The following is a 23,344-nucleotide window of genomic DNA, read 5'->3' as shown; positions in this document are numbered from 1 at the left end:
CCCAGGAGAACCATGGGGTGTGTCAAGAAAGTCAACATGGTGGTCTTGAGCAAAATTTTACTAAGGGGCAAGACTCCTCCCCTCCCCTCCCCTCCCCTTTTTGCTTTTTTCCTGTCTTTCCCTCATTTCCCTCCCTTTCTCTTCCCTTCCCTCTTTCCCATTCTCCCTCTCCTCTCGTCTCCTCTCCTCTGTTTGCCTTATGCTCTTTCCTTCATTTCCTTTCTCTTCCCTTCCCTCTTTCCTATTCTCCCTCTCCTCTCGTCTCCTCTCCTCTGTTTGCCTTATGCTCTTTCCTTCATTTCCTTTCTCTTCCCTTCCCTCTTTCCTATTCTCCCTCTCCTCTCTTCTCCGCCAATAACAGAATTTTACTGGGTTGGAAGGGACCCTGGAGGTCTTCTAATTCAGCCCCCGCCCCCCCCCCCCGCTTGAGCGGGAGATCCGATGCCATTTCAGGCAAATGGCTGTCCAATCTCTTCTGGAAAACCTCCAGTGGGACACAGCCACGATGGGGAACCGGTGGGAGGAAATTCTTTTTAAAAATCTAGTCCTCAGAAGAGAGCTGGAAGGGATCTTGGGAGTCTTCTGGGCCGTTCCAGATAAGTGGCTGTCTAGTTTCTTCTTAAAAACCTCCAGGAATGGAGCATTCCCAGCCTCTGAAGGCAAGTCGTTCCATTGGTTAATTGTTCTCGCCGTCAGTAAATTTCTCCTTAGTTCTAGGTTTGTTCCCTTCTTGATTAGTTTCGATCTCTTCTCTTCTCTTCTCTTCTCTTCTCTTCTCTTCTCTTCTCTTCTCTTCTCTCTTCTCTTCTCTTCTTTCTCTTCTCTTCTCTTCTCTTCTCTTCTCTTCTCTTCTTTCTCTTCTCTTCTCTTCTCTTCTCTTCTTTCTCTTCTCTTCTCTTCTTTCTCTTCTCTTCTCTTCTCTTCTCTTCTCTTCTCTTCTCTTCTCTTCTCTTCTCTTCTCTTCTCTCCCATGTTTATCTGCCCTTCCCGGGTTTTCAGGGATACTCCCTTCTCATCTCTTCCCTCTCAAGAATGACTTGTGATCAAAAGGGAAGGGAAGACTTGACTTTTTCTTCTCTTTCTTTGCAGTTCCAAAAAGATGCCAAGGATGCACAGGAACTTCTCAGAAAGGTGGACACAGATCTGGACCAGAAATACAGCCCAGATTTCAAAGACCGGTACCAGATCGAATCTTTGTTGCATGACCTGGAGGCAAGTATTTTGAAAGAGAAGGCGAAGCTATTATTTTGACAAGCTTGGGGCTGGAGGTCAGTGGAAGGAAGGAGAATGTCTGGATTGCACACGGCACCATCGTGTTCCAAAATTTTATTGATCAAAACATAATATAAAAGACAGAAATACAAAAGAAAATAATCTATATATATATATATATATAAAAGCGAAATGCCACTCACACATCATTACAACATCTCCAGAACCGTAAAGCCTACAAACTTGAAATTTGGCACATATGTTCTTCTTGGCTTTTAGGTGCTCATTAAGAAAGGATTTTTCAAAATGACCACCGGAGCATTAGTATTTCTTATATTATTATTGTTATTAAAATTAACACACTCTGATGCTAAAGAATTCTACTCCCCCTCCCCACCTGAAAAGAAATCTCTTCCAAAGGCAAAACACAAGCAGAGGAGTTTCAATTTCAGTTTCACAGCAGCAACCGCTTTAGTACAGAATAATTGAGCTAAGCCACACCCAGGCTCCTTGCTGTCTCCTTCTTGATCACAGCAAATACTGTTTCAGTTTCCAAACAGCCCTCCACTCTCTCACACACTGACAAGATGCTAGCCAGGTGAATACCGATAGATGCTGGTAAGCAGAGGCACAATTTCCACACACCCCCTTATTTTTCTTCCCAAAAACTAAACCCGACCACATAGTTTCGTTGTGAAGCATGGGTATAGAGCTAGTAGGAGAATAAGGTCCAATCTAAGTATAGTATATAAAATCATACATTGCAGTGTCCTACCTGTCAATGAATACTTCAGCTTCAACCATAACAATACAAGAGCAAACAATAGATACAAACTCAAGGTTAATCGCACCAAACTTGATTGCAGGAAATACGACTTCAGCAACAGAGTGCTCAATGTTTGGAATACTCTACCTGACTCTGTGGTTTCTTCCCCAAACCCCCAAAACTTTAACCTTAAGACTTTCTACCATTGACCTCACCCCTTTCCTATGAGGTCTGTAGGGGGCGTGCATAAGCGCACCAACGTGCCTACCATCCCCGTCCTATTGTTTCTTTTATTTTTCTTATATGTATCCAAGTATTCATAACTATGTTTTTACTTATACCTGTTATCTTATAATCGCTTGACAAAAGAAAAGTTGCAAGAGAACAGAATCTGACTATATGATGGACCTTCCTAACAGGGAGAACAGTTGGACAATGGATTTTTTTTCCCCAATAAGATGATATTACTTTCACTGGAGGATAGAACTCCATTGATTGAAGGTGCTTGGCTTAGATTCCTGTGTTAAGCGAACTGTGTGGTACCTTCCAATTTTAGGATTTTGGGATCTCAAGGGCAGGCCTATCTTGGATCTATAATTAATTTTCATTTTTAATTCTTATAATTATAATTATTGCATTATGTTCATTTATTAGTTTTGATGTTATGGTTCATACGTGTTGAGATGCCCAAATTGCCGGCCTAAAATTGGAGAGATTTTCTGAGATTATCCATACACACTTTTTATCTCCTTCCTTGGTGGACCCATTCTGGGGATCCTTAGCAAAGTTCAATCCTGTCTACTTTGTTCACAAAAGGTGTGGCAATCAGACAAAGCTCTCCTTTAATGAGATCACAATGCCTCCCATCAACTTCCTATCCATCACGGTAATGTGACAAATGCAGGGAATAATTACCTTCTTTCCCATTTTGCTTTTCAGCAGAAATTGTGATCTATTGAGAGATCTGCCTGATAGGCAAAATCCTTGGGCTCTCCCAATGCCTTCTGCTGAGATGTGCTTGAGAGAGCTGCAGTGGCTTTGTTCCCACACAGTCACCATCAGGGAAGCAGAAAAGAAAGGAACCACATTGTATCAGATTAACCACAAATTATAATAATGGACATAATAGGGAATAATACCTTAGCATTCTGGGTCAACCAGTCTGGCCCTGGTATTCTTCCTGGTCTAAATTATAGGAAGAAAGTTGGAGTAGGCAGGCATGGAGTTTACTTTGGAACTCATTTAGTTCTAAGGGACACAGGTGGCTTAGTGGTTAAGACGCTGGGTTGTTGACTGGAAGGTTGGCAGTTCAAGACCCAAGCACCATTGATGGGGTGAGTTTCCATCCTTGACCCAGCTCCTGCCAACCTAGCATTTGAAAGCATGAAATGCAAGTAGATAAATAGGTATCACTTTGGTGGGAAAGTAACAGCGTTCCCTGCACCTTTGGCGAATCGTCATGCTGGTTTCATGACCACCAAAGAATCTTTGGACAATGCTGGCTCTCTTGGCCAGGGATTAGAGATAAGCACTGCCCCCTAGAGTCAGATATGACAGGGGAAATCTTTACCATTACTAATAGTACTTAGACTTATATACTGCTTTACAGTGTTTTACAGCCCTCTCTAAGCGGTTTACAGAGTCAGCCTATTGCACCCAACAATCTGGGTCCTCATTTTACTCACCTCAGAAGGAGGGAAGGCTGAGTCAACCTTGAGCCTGTTGGGATTTCAACTGACAAATTGCAGGCAGCAGAAGTAGCTTGCAGTGCTGCACTCTAACCGCTGAGCCACTGTAGCTCATTTAGTTCTAGTTCTGAAGTCTGGCTTCAGAATGATTTAATTCTAAGATTTGCACCAACTTGTTTGATGGGTCTTGGAACCTGACAGATTCTAATAGATTGCACAACCATGACATCTGCCCACTCCTGGGATCAAAGGTCCACCTAAAGGTTGGGTTAAACCAAACTTAGATGTAATCATCTCTGCATTGCTCTAGCAGCTGTTCCGTCTCAATCTTTTCCTTCCTGGCAATTTTAGAATCTCTTCTTTCTTCTCTTTTAGGACCAGGAGAAGGCCTTGGACAAGTATGAGGATGTGGTGAGCTCCTTACAAAAGCGTAGTCAGCAGGTTCTTCCCCTGAAGTATCGAAGAGAACTGCCTCTTAAACCCATCCCTGTGGAGGCCCTTTGTGATTATGAAAATGAGCAGGTAAAGGACTCCGGTTCTCTGGCTTTACACAGAACCCATCTGCAATAGGACATGCCTTGTAAATGCCCCAGTGACTGATTTTAGAGATTGACTGCTGCTGGTGGCATCATCGACACTTTGTCAAAGAGCTACAGCATCAGAGTTTGCAAAGATGGAGCAGCTCGCTCACATCACCAGTTACTTTGTGAGATACTGCATTAACTTGACGCCTAACTAATAGCAATAGCACCTATATGCCACTTTATAGTGCTTTACAACCCTCCCTAAGCAGTTTACAGAGTCAGCATATTGTCCCCAACAATTTGGCTCCTCATTTTATCCACCTCAGAAGGACAGAAGGCTGAGTCAACCTTGAGCCTGGCGAGATTCAAACCGCCAAATGCCAGGCAATGGCTGCAGCACTTCACTCTAACCACTGTGCCACCAAGGTTCTACATATAATATATATAATGTTAGTTAAGGGTGATGGAAACTGTGGTCTATCGCATTTGAAGCACCACTGGTTGCCCTTAGCTTCATTGTGGTTCTTCTTTTCATTATTTCTGCCATACATTCCTTAAATCATTCATAATTTGGATTTTACTTAAATCCTTGCATAATTTGAATAGAAACATGAGCTGTCCAATAAATGCATTTGCTTTGCAAATAGATTGTCTGTTATTTGATGGACTAATATTTTTATAGTTCTGGATACAGATTGCCAGGCTACAGAAGGATACAGAGATAACCTGGACAATCAAGATTCCATTATTATAAGCAATACCCCAAAAAATAGAATTCTAGTGTTTCTTGTGTCTGTTTCTTGTGGTGTCTGCTTCCTACCTTAAGGGGCTGTCATCAGTCTTGAAAGAGTCTCTCTCTCTCTCTCTCTCTCCCTCCCTCCCTCCCTCCCTCCCTCTTTCTCTCTTTCTCTCTTGTAACACAGAGAATCAAGGTCCTGCAACCTTGAGTTTATTCCTCACCCATTTCTGTCTATCTGGGCTACGTTCATTATTTTCCTAATGGCTGCCCCATATCTTCTTCAAGGTGATCTCTGTAGTCTACACAAGCTCACTTTTGCTGGAATTTTTTTCATGATTGAGAGTAACAAGCAGAAACCTCTCCCCTTCCTTGTTACAAAAAAGTGGGGGGGGGCTGTTGTTTTGCAAAATGAGCTAGGTTCTGTCCACACTCCAAGGGGCGGCAAGGATTGGGGACAGAGGGTGGGACCAGACCCCAGACTTATGCAAAAACCTTTCTATCTCAGTATCAGATTTCACGTGGTGCCCGATACACTCTGCACAAGAACAACGAAGAGGACTGGGAAGTTAGCGACAGTGGAGGAAATGCAATCAAAGCCCCAGGAGTCTGTTTCATGATTCCTCCCACCGACCCTGATTCACTCGCTCTGGTAGACAAGTAAGCATTTCTTGACCTAGCTTGCATCCACACAAGCCAATGGTGGGATTCAGAAATTTTTTTTGCTACCGGTTCTGTAGACGTGGCTTGGTGGGCGTGGCGTGGTTTGGTGGGCATGGCAGGGGAAGGATACTGCAAAATCCCCATTCCCTCCCCACCCCACTAACCTGCTTTCCAGCTCCGTTTTCCTGTGCAGGGCAGCCAAAGGAGACCCAGCCGATCAGCTGGGACTCAAGGGGAGGCGGAGACTAGATGGGGTTGGGCCAGTCAGAGGTGGGATTTGCTGGTTCTCCAACTACTCAAAATTCCCGCTACCGGTTCTCCAGAATGGGTCAGAACCTGCTGAATATCACCTCTGCTCCATTCCCACCCCACTCCCGGGGGATGGTTACTGCAAAATCCCCCTTCCCTCCCCACCCCACTAACCTGCTTTCCAGCTCTGTTCTCCTGTGCAGGGCAACCAAAGAAGACCCAGCCGATCAGCTGGGACTCAATAGGAAGCAGAGAATAGATGGGGTTGGCGGGGCCAGTCAGAGGCAGTATTTGCCAGTTCTCCAAACTACTTAAAATTTCCTCTACTGGTTTTCCAGAACCGGTCAGAACCGGCTGAATACCTCCTCTGACACAAGCCAAAGGTGAAGTGTATGGATGTTCTCTATGATGGTTACGTCAAGGACCTCTTTCCTTCCTTCTCTCAAATTCTCAATGTTTTTTGAAAACCCAGGGATGTTCTTCGCCAACCATGTATGTGTTTTCTTGTTCTACAGCATTGCTAGCCACTATCAGTGTGTGAAACAGAAGACTGGTTGCACAAAGAATCGGCTGGAGGATCGCTACAATAGCTTGAAGGCAGAGAGCACTGGAGGTGGGTACACCGCAAGAGGTCTAGGGAGACCGTGGGCTCCACTTAAAAAGGGAACCATGCCACTCTGGTCTTCTTCTGTTCTTCGTAAGAGAACTGTAAGTGAATCGTTCAGTTGTTGTGCGATTCTGGTTTCCCCCATTGACTTGGTTTGCTGGGAAGGTCAAAAATGCGAATCATGGGATCCTGCAAGTGTTGTAAACACAGGCCGCTTGCCAAGTACCCAAATTTTGATTACATGACAGGGGGTGTTCTGACCCAGCTCCCCAAACGCAACAAGCCTTCTGTAGTTGAAGCAATGATTCCTTTATTAGGAGAGCCAGCAGCTCCAGCAAAACGTTTCTCTCTCACCGCAGGTTAATAGGTCTGTCTGACAGGGGAGATGAATAGTTGTTGGCCACATCTATTCATTTCCACCCCCTGCCTTTTATCCCCAGAGCTAGGGTGGGGCTTCGCTATCAGCAGTGGCTGTTCCGTCCTAAGGACCGGTCCGTGGATTTCCACTGCTCTCCTCTCCTCTGCCTTTTTCTCATCAGCCACCTCCAGACATGGGGGCTGTTGACTCTTCATCTGAGGGCTGACAGCCTAGGCTTTGCCTCTCTCTCTCTTTTCCTCCCTCCCTCCCTTCCTTCCTCTCTCCCTCCCTGCCTCCCACTCTTCTTTCCTTCCTCTCTCCCTTTTCTATCTCTACCTCTATTTTACCTTTACCTAATCTCTCTCTTTCATCTCTCTCTCTCTTCTATCTATCTATCTATCTATCTATCTATCTATCTATCTATCTATCTATCTATCTATCTATCTATCTATCTATCTATCGATCTATCTATCTATGATCTATCTATAATCTATCTATAATCTATCTATCTATCTATCTATCTATCTATCTATCTATCTATCTATCTCTATCTATCTATCTATCTATCTATCTATCTATCTATCATCTGTCTATCTATCTATCTATCTATCTATCTATATCTATTTATCTATCTATCTATCTATCTATCTATGATCTATCTATCTATCTATGATCTATCTATCATCTATCTATCTATCTATCTATCTATGATCTGTCTGTCTGTCTGTCTATCTATCTATCTATCTATCTATCTATCTATCTATCTATCTATCTATCTATCTATCTATCCATCCATCCATCCATCCATCCATCCCTATCTCATCTCTCTCTCATCTCTCTCTCTCTCATCTCTCTCTCTCTTTCTCATCACTCTCTCTCTCTGCCAGCTCCTTTCCCTCTTCCCCCTTGGAGCTCCCAGGTTTTCTTGATGCTAATCCTGACTCCCGTGCCTCCTCCTCCTCATCTGATTATATGATTCAGCTGCTGGAGGGGCTACAACACTGGGGATACTGCGATGGTCAAGCATGCAAGGGCCAGTCATCAATCATTTTGACTCAGGAACTTTGAAAGACTGCTAATTGAATAGTTGTAAGTCAAGGACTACCTGTGTGATGAACCAAACCTGTGACATCGTGACATGTCATCAGGCCTTGATGTTGAGAAGGGAGGAGTTCTCTGCTCCTTTCCAGAAACTCATCGCTAACCCAAACTACTTTCCCCCCCAAACTTCCTCAGATGCAGCATCTGTACAGGTACAGCAACTGTTGGCAGAGCTGGAGAAAGTGAACAGTGAACTGGATAAGCAGGAGAAGGCCATCACCGCAAACCTTCGTCCTCCTCTAGAGCAAAACAGGGTGGTGCAAGATAGCGCAGAGCGCTCCAATGACCTTAAGGTAAAAACACGTTGGGGTTGATGGGAGCTTTCTAACATTTTCCAATGCCAAATAGATACTTTTTGGAGCAAAGCTGCAAAGACTGTAGGATAAGACAGGTGACAGGTGGGTTGTGTGGCTGCAAGGAAGCCAAGAATCCTGAAAATGGCAGTTCGGCTTGGGATAAGACCAGGTGAGACAGAAGCTTGGATGAGCAGGACAGAAGCATTAATCTTGCATTCAATTACAAACCTGAGTAGGAGATCTTCTCCAGCTGGTTTGAACATTACAGGGATGCTGTCACGATCACTACCCATCTGCTTAGCTCACCTTTCCCCCTCCGAAACATCTCTGCAGAACGTCACCAATCAGATCCGTCGCATTGAGCCAGTGAAAACAAGCAAGATCCAGGAATGTGAAGCCTTCATTGAGTCGATGCCCGAGTCCAGCAGTACCACCTTGGTGAAAAAAAAAGTAGAGAAGACCAACAACAAATACAACTGGGTCACCCAACTTCTCGATGCTGCTCAGGAGAAGTAAGTGCTTGTTCTGTCCTGCAGTTTCTCCAAGACGGGAATTCACCTGGTGCCTCACATTCCAGGTCCCTCTTTCTGGCACATCGGCCAGCTGTCTTTTTGAGAACTTTGCAAGCACTTTTGGACAGCATGTGTGCTTTGGAGAGAAGGTGCCACAGCTCCTCATTAGACCCTTTGTGTTGCGCATAGAAGGTCATAGTTCATCTCTGGTATCTTTGGGACGGGGTGGGAAAACTTCAACAGAGCTGCTTCTGCTCTACCATGAAGGGACCTATCTTCTTCAACCTGGAAGGTTCCAAATATGATAGGCTACCACTCAAGTCATTCTCACTTAGGAACTTTAGGAACACAGTGGCTCGTGTCACGAGGACTCAAGTTACTTGAGTCATTAGGTCAGCTCAATACTCAACTCATTAGGTTAGCAAGTCCACGTTCAAGACCCAAATGCTGCTACGTGGTGTGGCGAACTCCTGTTACTTGCTCCAGCTCCTTGACGGCGACATGAAAGAAGCCCCCAAGGGTGTCCCCCAGCAATGGTGATTGTCACCAACTAATCTTTTCAACTAGGAAGCACCTTGAATGGTGACTCCAACATGAATGGGACAGGATTCAAGAACTGGAGTCCAATGCATCTAATGGGAGAAAGACCATGGGAGACTGGGCAAAGAAAGGCTGCTAAGGATACAGTCAGATAAGAGACAGCCTAGCCTGTAGTTGGATAGTGGGCAGGGCAAGAGGCTCAGAAGGGACCCTCCCTAATTTCTCGAGCTTTTAAAGCAGATGGGGAAGAATTGTGCTTTCAGACTTGCAAGAGCCTGTCATCGTAACTTTACAATAAAGTGGGATTAGTTCACCTGGTTGTGATTCCTATCTGATTTAACCTGTGAGACCCACATTGTGCTTTCAGACTTCAGAATCAGAACCATAGAATCACAGAATCAAGAGCTGGAAAGAACCTTGGAGAAGTTCTAGTCCAATCCCTTATTCAAGGCAGGAGACCCTAGACCAGGGTCTTCAAACTTGGGCAAGTTTAAGACTTGTGGACTTCAACTCCCAGAATTCCTAAGCTAACATGACTGGAGGAAGAATTCTGGGAGTTGAAGTCTGCAAGTCTTAAAGCTGTCAAATTTGAAGAGCCCTGCCCTATACCATCCTGGACAAATGATTGTCCAATCTTTACTTGAAAAACTCCAGCAATGGAGTATCCCACAACTCTGGGAAGCAAACTGTTCCCCTGATTCATTGTTTCTCCTTAGTTCTAGTTCAGGAAGTTTCTCCTTAGTTCTAGTTCAGATCTCTGTGTAATGAGCTCTACATTCTAATAATGTAATATGACAATACAATAGAATTAATTCATCTGGTTGTGATTCGTGTTTGGTTTATCCCATAGGCCCACATCAATCTTGCAAGTCTGAAAGTACAATCCTCTTTCATCATCTTTAGCCTGAGGAACTAGGGAGGATCTTTTCTCAGCGTCTTGCACAACCCAGACCCCCTAGGCAACATCTCTGGGCCGAGTTTCCCAAGGTCTCTCTCTCACATACTATCACTTTTAGTTGGGAAAGGCTAGTGGAGGCATAGAGAACGAGATGGGGCTGCTAACCTGCTTCACATGCTTGGGAGAGAGCTTCACAGAGCACCTGATTTGCATGCAGAATGGCCCAGTTTGCACAATGGGCTTACCTGGGTTACGTGTGGGAGACAAACGTGTCCTATGAACCTTCTAACTTAGCCAGTTATGACATGATGGAAGTAAGGTTTTGGATTCCATAGAAGATGAGATGTTTCCTTTCTGTGCTTATGAGAAACTGGGCACTATAGTGTGGACGATAGAAGGACAAAACCCTAATCTGCCATAATCTATATGTTCCACATACCGAAGGGTTCATTTCATTCATTCATTCATTCAAAATATTTATATAGCTGCTTGTCTTTTAACCAATTCTTGGCAGCTCCCAAGCGAAGACCAAAAGAGACGAAAAATCACATTAAAGCTATTTATTCATTCATTATTCATTCATTTATTTACCACATTTATTTGCCACCTATCTCACCATTCAAGGGTCTAACTTGATTTAAAACTGTAAAACCCCAACTGATTAAAACATTAAAAAAATAATAAAAGGAATCTGGCACTGAATCGAAGTTCATTCTGGATCAGTTGAAGTTTCCGTCTAGTCTTCAAGGGCAGTGGCATTGTAGAGCACACTGCAGTAATCCAGACAGGAGGTGACCAAAGCACAAGTGACCATGAACAAGGCCTCATTGTGTAGCCCCAACCCTTGAAGGGTGAAACAAGCAGGTTAAGGTCAGGAGGCTCCCTGTCTCTGCTTCACTGCAAGGCCGCACGTTGAGATACCCTCTTCACCAAGGGATCCTTCTTCACCCATGCAGGATCTTGTTCAATCCCATCTCTCTGGTGGAAAAGATCTCATGCTTTGTAGTGGAAGATCCCAAGTTAAACAACCTTGAACTAGTGACAGAAGCAGGGGTGGGATTCAAATTTTTTAACAGCTGGTTCTGTGGGTGTGGCTTAGTTGGTGGGCGTGGCTTGGTGGTCATGCTATTAGCCAATTCGATATCACTCACATCGAGGCACGCATCTCCTCGCCTGGCCTCTCATGACTGTGGGGAGGCTGCAACAGTCGTAAGTGTGAAAAAGGGTCATAAGTCACTTTTTTCAGTGCCATTGTAACTTTGAATGGTCCCTCCACACAAGCAAAGGACCAGCAAAGGAGGGAAAAAAACTCCAGAGACGTTCCTGAGACAGGAAGTCTAGTCCTGCCAAGAATGTAATAAGGGCTAATGGAGAGGCAGTTTCTGTAAGCAACACCAGACTGTTTCCTTCCCGCCTTCCTTACAGGATTAGGCCAGTAATTTCTTCTAACAACCGGTTCTCCAAACTGCTTAGAATGTTAACAACTGGTTGTAGCGAATAGGTGCAAACTGGTAGAAACCCACCCCTTGACAGAAGCGCTTGCCCATTCTCGGGAATGCCCAGCTGTAACCACAAAGCTTGTTGGTGCAAACATTATTTCCTTTAATAACATTTAATGCCTTTTATGTAATTGGTACTGAATTAGGTTAAGCTGCGGAAGGACAGTTGAGCTCTCAGCCCTGGGACGGAGCCGAAACCGAGTGAAATGCTAGCGAGGCTGGCAGTGTTCAGGGTGGGAAAATGAGCAAGCTGGAAGGAAAAGCTCTTAAAGGGGGAAGAAAGGGGCAGCTGAACTTCCCCTCTGATCCCTTCTTCCCAAGCATGATCGCTTTGAATTTTCATGAGGATCTCTAGGAGGAATGGAAGAATATTACAGGAATTTCTAGAAGTGGGTGCTTTAGAACCAAAATATGTCTGAGTGAGGATTAACAGAACATAACAACAGAATAAAGAGTCACAAGGGACTTTGGAGGTCTTCTTGTCCACCATAAACAATATATATATATACACACACAGAGAGAGATTATTGTGGTTGGTCACATAGTTAAGCCAGATGTTTAGATTTGATTTCGCATTTTATCCACCTATTACCATCCTTTCAAAGGACCTGGGATAGACAGATGTTGTTGTTAGAGGTGTCATCACAGGATGTCAGTTGTTTCAAGTCAAGCTGCCTTTTGCAATTGATTGATGGTGATTTTATCAATGCCGATGGGCATTCAAGGGATACTCCAGAGGCTTGGGAATTGCACCCAAGGCATATATTATTATGAGTACTATCTTTGCTGTCCTGCCACAGTTCTTCTACTTCTATTTACTTCATACTTTGCGATTGTTTCCATTTCTTTCTCTTCTATCCTGCTGTCTCCAGGCTCTGCCCTGTCCACTCTGCAGACTTTTTGGTTTTTACTTATGGACAATTGTTATGATTGTTACCATATTGTTGTAAGGTACAGTAATCAAGTCTTTCCTCTCTTATTCTAAACAGAATCAGTTTCATCGGAAGAACCAGACTGGGTTTCTTTCTGAGGCCCAACCCTTCCTCAGATCTGAGGTGTCTTTTATTTTTCTTTAATGCCTCCTGCACACATTCATCAAGGTTACCTCCACGTCCCTCTGCACAAGATTCCAACAGCATGAAAGTTGTAGGTCCTCAACTGGCTTGTTAGAATAAACCAACTCTAGATAGGACAGAAATGCCTCCATGTGCACAACCGTCTTAGCTGGGACTTCTAGCTGAAGGAGATGGGATGAGAAGAATGGCTAAGTCTTTCCACCTGTCCTTACAGGATTGATGTTGCCAATCACCTTGAGAAGGTCCTTCAGCAAGGGAGAGACCTGCTTTCCGGCTACGAGAACAAGCTGGCCATCGAAGACACAATTCCCGAGGATGTTCATGTTCTGGAGCAGAAGAGAGAAGAATTTCTGGTGAGTGGCTGTTATCTGAGAGAGAGAGAAGGATTCGTTTCAAATACAGGAAGGATAAATTTGATTTGTCTGTATGAATGAAGGATGGGGAGGGGCTTAGCTCCCTTTCTCAGAAGTTACAGAAGCAGAATGTGGAATGAAGTCTTCTTCATGATGCTGTCCAAAGACAATGCGGCCTTCTGAGATTATAGGTGTTGCAGCCCGACACAGTTGGAAGGCTACAAGATAGAGCAGTCTTGTCTGACTGCGCGTCCTTGTGTACATGTACATATAGATACGTATTGCAAAGGCCCTACAACTGAATCTCCTATATCAGTCAGCATTCAGCTGCCAATACTCCCCTGGGCACCCTTCATTTGGCTAAAATGTGGAAGGAAAGAATATCCGTGTACCAGAAGATGTTTTAATTTTTTGTTTTAGCTTTGTGCAGTTCCTAGATCTGTACCTTAATTTATTATTTGATGCCTTCTTGGAAACGCGGAATGAAACCTTGTTTAGGCAAGATGGTGAACTCTCATGAGGCTCTTTGAGACAGGCTGGCGTCTGAGTAAACATCCACAAGAGCTCGTGTGTTCTTTCACAGTTGGGTTGGAGTCAGTCAGCTGAGGCTTCCAGGATCCAATAGGCCCCTGGGATCAAAGGTTAATCCTTCTGAACTTTCAGTCTCCTGCGGGAGCCCATCCTCTCTCACTAGAATGGGTGCACTGAACTATTCTATGCCTCGTATTTACCGGGGCCCTGGTTGCGTGTAGCTTTTAGTTGTTAATAAGGGTGTTGACAGAGCAACCCAGGAGAAACTCTGGAGAGAGAAGTTCCCCAAGAATGGGCTCCAGCACGAATCTAAAAGCTTGGAAGAATAAATCTTTGGTCCTGGTAATCGACTCAGATTGGGTCCTGCAACATTATCCCGGGACACGTATGTTTGCCTTCATTAACTGAGGCTCCTATATATATATATATTCATGTTTATAAAACATGTACTTTCCTCATGGTGTTTTGGTTTGCTGTGGCCCCTTCAGTTCTTTTTATCTTGAGTATAGTTTTGGGCAAGCCACAGAAGAGAGACACAACCCTCGAGTGAAACAATGTTGTGCATGCCACAGTAAAAAGATTGTAAGAATCTTCATTCCAGGTAAGTTTGCTAAGAACCAGTGATGGGATTCAAATAATTCAACAACTGGTTCTCTGCCCTAATGATTTCTTCCAACAACCAGTTCACCAAACTGCTCAGAAAGCTAACGACTGGTATTCCCGAACTGGTGCGAACTGGTTGAATTCCACCACTGCTAAGAACCCATCTTCCCGTTCCTCCCAGGCGCTGAATTCTGAACTCCAGGTCCAGCAACTGCTGAATGAAGCCCAACAAGACTTGGAGAAGGCCAAGAGATGCTCCAGTACTTTGGCGAGCCAGTTCCAAGAACACTGCCCAGACATTGAACGCCAGGAAGCTGAACTCCACAAGCTCAACCAGCGGTTTAGCAACCTCAACAAGCAGTTGAATTACAGGTCAGGAGGAGGGAGAGGTGACATCAGGTGGTCATCAAGAAGGACCTGGGGGAAATGGGAGCATGGACTAACAAGCTGGCAGGAGAAGGAAGACCCCAACATTGGTCCTCCTGTTTTCTAAGCATGCTCTCCTCCTGCAGGAGAACATGGTTGTTTTTTGGGCTTTCTTCTTAAGGTGCTTTAGAATTTCCTGGGTGTAGTATCCTCTTTTCTTTGCAAGATAGTGAAGTGTGCAATTAGCAATCACCGTGTGTTTCCTATTCTTTGTGTGTAATGCAGTGTTTCTCAATCTTGACATCTCTTATAAAATGTGCGGACTTCAACTCACGATGGCTGGAGAAATGCTCGGAATTAAAATCCATCCATCTTAGAGTTGCTAAGGTTGAGGAATTCTGCTCTAATGTCTGTTTATTTGCTCTGCTTCCTCACTTGGAAAAGCTTCTTCTTGTTATCTCCCTGGGATTTCATAAAATTACAGGAAAGGTGCATGCTGCTAGAGAAATTACTGTATTATGCAGTAAAAGACAGCATTTTCCCCCTAGTCCATTTGGTAACAAAGGCAAATGCCAGCTTTCCACATTGATATTAAGAATGGCACAGAATTTTGCTGCAGAGATGGCGGGGATGAGACTGTAGGAGAAAGCAGGGGAGGGGGAAAGGGTAGGAGAAGGTTTTGGCGCAGTAATAAGCTGAACCTACATTCTTCTGGTTTCTCGCAAACAATATTGATTGGGGGAAATTGGTTTATTTAATGACTATGACATTCACTTAAAGACCACTGCAAAAAAAAATGGATCTGGTTATATATGGCCTTAACTTACGTCTGTAACGATTTTGACTGTAATTCTGGGCTCGGTTACGTATGTAAGTTGACAAAATCTGTACCACTTTCTAGATCCGAAGTGCTGCAGAAAGCAAAATCTGCCTATTCTAACTACCGCGCTGGCCATGATGAACTAAAACGTTATTTTGAAAACATCCCCAACTATGAGCCTCAAGAAAACGATCACTTTTCTCAGGTGGAAACCAAGTTGAAGAAGCAGCAGGTAATCCGATAACTGGGGGGTGGGGGATGACTGCACAGATTATACAGCACAGCTCTATCCAATCTATTGCATTTTTTTTTTAAAGAAAAGCTATCTCTGCGCCTTACATAGCTCTTGGGCCCCAGTTGGGTATTATCAACAAAGGTTAGAATTCCCAATTTTTTAAAGCCAGGGTTCTTTTAACTACTTCCTGGAGAGGCCAGGAATTGAATTCTGGACCTTCTACTGCCAAGCCACATGTTCTTCTGTTGCATGATGGCTCAAAGCTAGATTTGGGTGCTAAGAGAAGAAGCTTAAGCAACAACTGTTGAATGCAAGCATGGTCATATATCTATATTGATTATCTGTAGTCAAGTTGATGTCAACTCTTTGTGACCAATAGATTTTCTTCAGGAGAATCTGTCCCTAACCTTCAAGTCTTCATCACTGCTGTTGGGTGTCCTCTTCTTTTTTATATATCCACATAGCAGGATTTAAAAACTTGTCTGAATTAGCAGGATTCTTCTAAAGCTAAGGGATCTAATGTCCGCAGAACTGGAAAGGAAGAGAGATGGGGAGTTTCAAACTCCAGTCATTTTGGGATTAAGTTTCCATCCTTCATTAGCTGTTCCAGCCTGACATTAACTTTTCTCATAAGTCACGGGCCCTTGATAGACAAGAAGCACCCCTTCCTTACTCCCATGCAAAGTAAGGTGGTGCCATCTACCTCCTGGCTCTTTAAAAGAGGTCACCTTTATTTGCTTTTTCAGACACTATTGGAAGAAATTGCAAGGAAGGAGAAAGAGGTCCACAAGGTCTCTGCAGAAGCTCAGCAGTATCAACAGGCGGTGAAGGTAAGGAGTGGCAGAGAGGAAGCAGCAAACAAACAAACAAACAAAAAAATACACCCCGTTGCAGAATTGCACTTTGTAGGTGCCTCCAGCATTACACCCTCTCTCCTCTTTCTAGGACTATGAACTAGAAGCAGAAAAACTGAGGTCCATCTTGGATCTGGAAAGTGGCCGTAATGGTTTCATGAACAAGAGACCGAGACTCCAGTCCACAGCTCTTAGAGTGAAAGAAGAGGTATGTTTAACAGGGTTGTACGAAAGATGCAGAGCAAGATACGCTCGGGGTAGGACCTCTGGCCAGTAGCTGGGGAAAAGACCGTATTTGAAATCTAGGATGGGGAAGCCAGCTGGGTGAGACTTTGGGCCAGTCTCTTTCTCAATCCACCTCACTGTGTTGGTGTTATGGGGAAAATAAAAAGCTGAGTACTAGGTATATTCAACAGCTTGAGTTGACCGGGTAGGCTTCTTTCAATTTTAATGATGATGATAATGATAACAACAACAACAACAACAACAACAACAACAATAATATGAGGACCTGCAAATAGAGCCACGATGGTGCAACGTTTAGAGTGCAGTACTGCAGGCTACTTCTGCTGACTGCCAGCTGACTGCAATTTGTCAGTTCAAATCTCACCAGGCTCAAGGTTGATTCAGCCTTCCGTCCTTCCAAGGAGGGTAAAATTTGGACCCAGATTGTTGGGGGCAAGAGGCTGACTCGGTAAACTGCTTAGAGAGGGCTGTAAAAGCACTGTGAAGCGGTATAAGTCTAAGGGCTATTGCCTTTCCTTCCTTCTTTCCTTCCTCCCTCCCTTCCTTCCTCCCTCCCTCCCTCCCTCCCTCCCTTCCTTCCTTCCATCCATCCATGGTACACAGCAGTTAGAATGCAGTATTTCAGGCAAACTCTGCCAATTGCCAGCAGTTCGATCCTGACTGGTTCCAAGTAGACTCAGCCTTCCCTCCTTCCGAGGAGGGTAAAATTTGGACCCAGATTGTTGGGGGCAAGAGGCTGACTCGGTAAACTGCTTAGAGAGGGCTGTAAAAGCAATGTAAAGCGGTATATAAATCTAAGCACTAAAAGAAAGCCAAGATAGGACAATAGTGATCAGGCACCTTGGGTGCAATCCCTAAACATCTGGAGCATCCTTTGGAACACTATTGGCATTGAAAAAAACTGAGCATCAGTCGGTTGCAAAAGGCAGCTTCACTTGGAACAGCTTACATCTTGCAACATCTTTAACACCCTCAAACACCATCAGCCTCTCCCTTGTCCTTCGGAAGGACTCGATAGGTAGACAAAAATGCCAATTCCAGTCTAAATATCTGGCTGATTGTGTTGGCCAACTCCTAGTGACCCTGGGCAGTTTGAAAATTGTTAAACACATTTCAAAGCAAAAAAAAAGCAAGATATTAAAAGAGCAAAGATGAACGAGGTAACAAACCTCAATAAATGCATTTCTCCAGTCGATCCCACCATCCTCAAAATGAACCCATCTTCCATTTGCAGGAAGCTCTCTTGGCTGCCAAATTCACTGAGATCAATGCCATCAACAGGCAAAGGCTGCAGAACCTGGAGTTCGCTCAGACCTTGTTGAAACAGGTAAATTCTTTTCTACTAGTTCTTGCCTGGAAAAATGTCCCAACTTTTATGGATAGAACCCAGCTTCTACAGGGGCTGGGGGTGGAGGGAGAAGATAAGGCTGCTTTCACAATTTAGGAGATGCTCCTGTATTTTTCAAAGCACCTCCTCTGAATATTTAGCACATCTTCCTTTTCTCCCCAGGATGTGTCATAGGTAAATAGTTTTTGAGGCCTTCACTACTGCTCCTTGTAAGAGACAGTGGTGAAATGCTACGCAGTTAAAGGAAATGCACCACTGTCAAATGTTGTGTTCCAGCAAGTGATTTCAGTGGAAGTTTAATAAGCATTAACAAGCTAGGGGCACAATTAGTAAATATGGGGCCAGGGGCACTTCTAGAAAATGTTAACTTTGTGCAAAGGATCTCAAACCTCCAATATGACTTCTCAGCTCCAAGGAAATGATGGGGAAAGATAGGATATGCCAGCAAGGTAGTTTTACAAAGAGTATGAGTAGTGTATAATGTTCCAATCCTAGTTATAGTTGCTGAGAAGTGAGCGTCACCTCAGCTGAGTGACTATGCATAAAATGGCGCCAACTATAGACATCAAGATCTGATCTGCATGAAAGGGGGTGGGGGGGAAGAGAATTCACTTCCTAGTTTAGCCTGCCCAAAGTTGGAGATCCTTCAGAGAAGCGGAGGCTTCAACTTTCAGGATGTCCAACCAACAAAGTTGTATGTTCTGGGAGTTTTCTGGAAGGCCCCAGTTTGAGGAGCCATGCTCTTGCTTTAGGGACCCAGTTGAGATTGTTGAACTGACTCCTTGCTTTCTTCTCAATGGCAGCAACCTGACCTCCAAATGATAGAGAAATCCATTCAGATCAACAAGTCCAATAAGCCCTTGGAAGAAATCTGGAAGTTAAAGAAGGAACTGGATGATGAGACCCAGTCTCGGCAGCATCTGGAGGAAGAGATCAAAGTCATCCAGCAGAACATCTTCCAGCTTCAGAACCAGAAGCCACAGGAGATTGTGCTCAGGAAGGAAGTGGTCAAGAAACTGCCCGACCCAGAGCTGGATGAGAACTACCACAAGATGCAACAGAACTTGACCGAAGAGCAGCGTAAGAACCAGGAACTTCAGGAGGAACTCCAGATCCTGAAGCAAAAGCTGGGTGTTCTAGAGCACGAGAAAAGAGAAGGGGGACAAGAGTTTGTCGTCAAAGAAGTCCTGCGGATCGAGCCAGACAAAGCCCAGGCGGAAGAAATCTTGAAGCTGAAAGAAGAACTCGAAGAGCTCAAGAGACAGGAAGGGAGCCGGCAGAACGAGATGGCCCTTCTCCGCAGCCAGATCGCTGCTCTTTCCAACGAGAAGATCAGGGATCAGGAGAGGGTGACCGAAAAGGCGATAGTGAAGATGCAAAACGATCCCCAGCTGGAGATGGACTATAAGCAGCTGCAGGAGTGTAAGCAGAGGGAGAGTATGCTGAGGCACAAGCAAGAAGAAGAGCTGCGCTTCCTCCAAGACAAGCTGAAGCGGCTGGAGAAAGAGCGGGCCATGGCTGAGGGCAAGATCACCGTGAAGGAGGTGTTGAAAATGGAGAAGGATGTAGCAACCGAAAGGGAGGTGAATGAACTGCGGCGCCAGTACGAGGAAGAGAAGGCCAAGGCCCGCTTGAATGAGAGAGAGAAAGACGAGCTGCTCAGGAAGATTCAGGCTCTGGAGGAGGAGAACGCCACGGTGATCGTCCAGGAGAAGGTACGGGAGATCATTCGCCCAGATCCCCAAGCTGAAAACGAAGTGGCCAACCTTCGCTTAGAATTGATGGAGCAGGAGAGGCGATACCTGGGTGGGGAAGAGCAGCTCCGGGCCTGCCAGAATGAGCTGATGACTCTGAAGAGCAGAGGGCCTCGGGTGGAAGTCCAAGAGATCATCAAAGAGGTCATTAAGTACAAAACAGACGCGGAAACGGAAATGGAGATGCAGCGGCTCAGGGACGAGATTGTAGAAAGGACCAGAGCCATTGAGAGAGCAGATCTGGAGATCTATAAGTTGAAGCAAGAAATCGAGATCCTGAAGGAAGCCAAGCCTCACATCCAAGTAAAGGAGGTCCTTCAAGAGATCTTGCAGTACCGGGAAGACCGCCAGACAAAAGAAGAAGTCGAGTCCCTGCGAGCTCAGTTGGTTGAGGAGCAGAAGAAGCACATGGACTTGGAGAGGGAGAAGAAGGAACAGGAGGAGATTATCAGGCAGAAGGAGGAAGAGCTCTCCCAGGTGAGGGAAAAAGTGGTTCAGCAGGAAGTGGTGAAGCTGGAGCAAGACCCTACCTTAAAATCGGAGATCAACACCTTCTCACAGAACATTGAAAATGAGCTGCAGCAAATAGACTCGCTCCGGACCGAGATGCGCAAGCTGCAGAGGAGACGGTCACATCTGGAACGCCAGCTGGAAGATCTGGAGAAAGAAAGAAAGGCCCGCAGGGAGGCCGAACTGGAGGTGCAGAGGCTGAAGATCAGACTGAGCGAGTTGGAGGAACAAGAGAAGGACACGGCAGAAAAAGTCACCGTGAGGCAAAAGGTGATTCTTCAACAGGATCCTCAGCAGGAGAAAGAACACAGTCTACTTAAGTTGGAGCTGGAAGAGGAGAAACACAAGAAGCAAGTGCTACAAACAGAACTGGAAGCCCTGCGGAAGAAACTGCAGGCGCTGGAGAAGATGGAGGTCAAGGAAAAAGTGGTCTTTTCAGAGAGCGTCCAGGTGGAGAAGGGAGACACCGAGTATGAGATTCAGAAGCTGAAGAACAGCCTAGACGAGGAAAGCCGACGGAAAGTGCAACTGGATTCCGATATTTATAGGTTGGAGGCCAAGCTTTCCGAAATGGAATTTAGCAATTCCAAATCTTCCAAGGAGTTGGACTTTTTGAGAGAGGAGAACCACAAGCTCCACATAGAAAAGCAGAACCTCCTTCTGGAGATGAGGAGTTTGCAGTCGGAAATCGAGCTCACGGCGATGGAAGCCCAGGATTTGAAGAGCATGGCCCAGGAAGACCGACGTATCAATCTCGATTCGAGGTTCCACAATCTGGAGAAAGAACTGGAAGATCTGAAAAGGCTATCTCAGGAAAAAGACGAGGAGATCGAGCAGCTTCAGAACCGCCTCCAGACCGTTGCTATCAAGAGGGAGCAGCGAGAAAACCACCTGAGGCGCTCGATTGTGGTCATTGACCCGGACACTGGGAAGGAGATGACTCCAGAAGAAGCCCATCGTTATGGCCTTATTGAATGGAGTTTATATGTCAAGTTGAAAAGCCAAGAATGCGATTGGGAAGAGATCACGGTGAAAGGGCCCAGTGGTGAATCTTCGGTCATCTTGGATAGAAAGTCAGGGAGGAAATTCTCAATTGAAGACGCCTTGAAGCGTGGAAGATTAACGATGGCTCAATATCAAAGTTACCTCAACAAGGAGATGTCTATTCAGGAGCTGGCTATTTTGGTATCTGGACAAAAATAACCGCTTCCCTCTCAACTTACCTAAGCAAAACTATTTTTAAGCTGATCCAGAGCTTTGTCTTGTTACAAATCCAGAACTTTTTACTATTTAATGCTTCCCTCAGATCTATCTGCCAAAGCCTTCTGTGCCTTTATTCAACATTTGGGTGCTCCTTAACTTTAGGTCACATACATCAATGTTGCCCAAATTGGAAGATTCTGCTCCTGCATTTTATCAAGTTGCTCTTCTCCAAATTATGACGGACTGTTTTCTGGCAGAGAAGTAGCATTTATCCAGTCTGGATGATCAAACCACGTATTTTGGAGTTCGGCATCTCAGATTCCGTCGACTATAAAATCCTGTGAAATGACTTCGGTGTCAAACTGAAACCTGGGCACGTCCCATCGCCATAAATTCAGAATTAGATGGCCTTGAGTGAATGCTCTTTCCTTTTTCCTTCCTGCAGCATGGAGAGGACGCTATCTTACCTTCTGGAATTATTTTAAAAGTTAATGCAGTGTATGGGAAACTCTTAAGCACTTTCAAGCATTACCTGAAACCTTATTAAAACTGCATCAACTGGTCTTTTTCTGCTGGAGAATACTTCAAAGTTTAGGAAGTTATCCAAAGAAAGAGCAGGTGGGTGGTAGGTGGGCAGCAGATGCTTAATAATCTTTCATTGAAATGGGCAAATAAAACTTGGTTGAATGTAATGGACTGGCATTAAAACTCAGTATGAGAGATTTGCAAGAATGATACAATCGTACCACGATACAACTAGCATTTTGTCATGCTGGATCTTGACTTTATAAAAAGGTTACCTACATGATACAGGAGCGGTCAAATTTTAAGGCAATAAAGATGTATGTATATGCCTGTTTGATGATGGTGTTTATCCTGTAGATCAGATAATGTAGAGGTTTCTAATTCTTTAAGACAGGGGGGAGATTAACAGAAAACTAATACCAATTCCAAGTGCCTTTATTTTTCCCTAAGTCTCATTTATAAGATGCATGCACTGTTTTGCTGACTTATATTTGACTGTATGTATTCAAGTTATTTGTTGGAGAAGGGAAATGGGAAAAGTTATTTATACTCCTCAGTTATTATAATAAAGAAATGATCTAAGTTAATGGTTCTTTAAATCTTTTGCCTTTCTGTCAATAAATGAACATTATAGGCACTGAATTCATACACTTGTATACAAAGAGACACAGAAGATGGAATTGGGCATGGCTAGTGTAGGGAAAAGAAAGACTAGGGGTGACATGTAGCAATGTTCCAATATTTGAGGGGATGGCACAAAGAAAAGGGGGTCTCAGAACTGAAGAAGCTGCTTGGGTGACAAGCGAAACGTTTTCAAAGGGGAAAAAAAAGCAAGAAAATCCAACTGTCTTTTGGAAAAGCGCCAAACTTTTGAGACAACCATGACTTGGTTGTTTGAGAATCTCCATAAATACCTAGAGCTTTGTATTTCGCAACTTTGGTACCTGCCAGAATTTAATCTTCTAACTCCCAGGATTTACAGCAAAGACCTTGCTGACTGGGAAATTCTGGGAGTTGAGATGCATCTATCCATCCATCCACCTAAGCTGCCCACACATGCTTGAATGTATCTCCCACCATCCATCCATCCATCCATCCATCCATTCCCTAAGCTGGAGAAAGCTAAAAGCTATCAGGATGGTAGATGGCAGCTTCTAGGACCTTAGATCTGACATCTCATCCATCTTTCAGCGACCAATGTCAAGGAGCTTTGCATCTAATTTCAGGTGGCTCCGCCTTTCAGCGGCCCTTCCCTTCCCCCAACCCTCCTT

The 23,344-nt window shown here is 44.5% G+C and overlaps 1 protein-coding gene across 2 annotated transcripts in view; it reads left to right on the top strand.

Annotated features, from left to right (window-relative positions):
* PPL (periplakin) overlaps positions 1 to 22,660 on the top strand; it is a 68,341-nt gene extending 45,681 nt beyond the window's left edge. For both annotated transcript variants that reach the window (XM_026704123.2, XM_087912497.1), the window contains exons 10-22: positions 1,090 to 1,212; positions 4,042 to 4,188; positions 5,435 to 5,586; positions 6,354 to 6,451; positions 8,040 to 8,197; positions 8,534 to 8,712; positions 12,940 to 13,078; positions 14,394 to 14,584; positions 15,480 to 15,630; positions 16,380 to 16,463; positions 16,579 to 16,695; positions 17,968 to 18,060; positions 18,885 to 22,660. In XM_026704123.2, the coding sequence (XP_026559908.1) occupies positions 1,090 to 1,212; positions 4,042 to 4,188; positions 5,435 to 5,586; positions 6,354 to 6,451; positions 8,040 to 8,197; positions 8,534 to 8,712; positions 12,940 to 13,078; positions 14,394 to 14,584; positions 15,480 to 15,630; positions 16,380 to 16,463; positions 16,579 to 16,695; positions 17,968 to 18,060; positions 18,885 to 21,548 (4,296 nt within the window). In that variant the 3' untranslated portion in view covers positions 21,549 to 22,660. The remainder of the gene's footprint in view (positions 1 to 1,089; positions 1,213 to 4,041; positions 4,189 to 5,434; positions 5,587 to 6,353; positions 6,452 to 8,039; positions 8,198 to 8,533; positions 8,713 to 12,939; positions 13,079 to 14,393; positions 14,585 to 15,479; positions 15,631 to 16,379; positions 16,464 to 16,578; positions 16,696 to 17,967; positions 18,061 to 18,884) is intronic.
* The last annotated feature ends 684 nt before the right edge of the window (positions 22,661 to 23,344 follow it).

Source organism: Pseudonaja textilis, chromosome 14 (genome assembly GCF_049901715.1).
Source record: "Pseudonaja textilis isolate UNSWEBS1 chromosome 14, rPseTex1.2, whole genome shotgun sequence".
NCBI classification, from domain to species: Eukaryota; Metazoa; Chordata; class Lepidosauria; order Squamata; family Elapidae; genus Pseudonaja; species Pseudonaja textilis.
The sequence above is the reverse complement of the archived record's forward strand: the minus strand, read 5'-3'. Positions and strand labels throughout refer to the sequence as shown.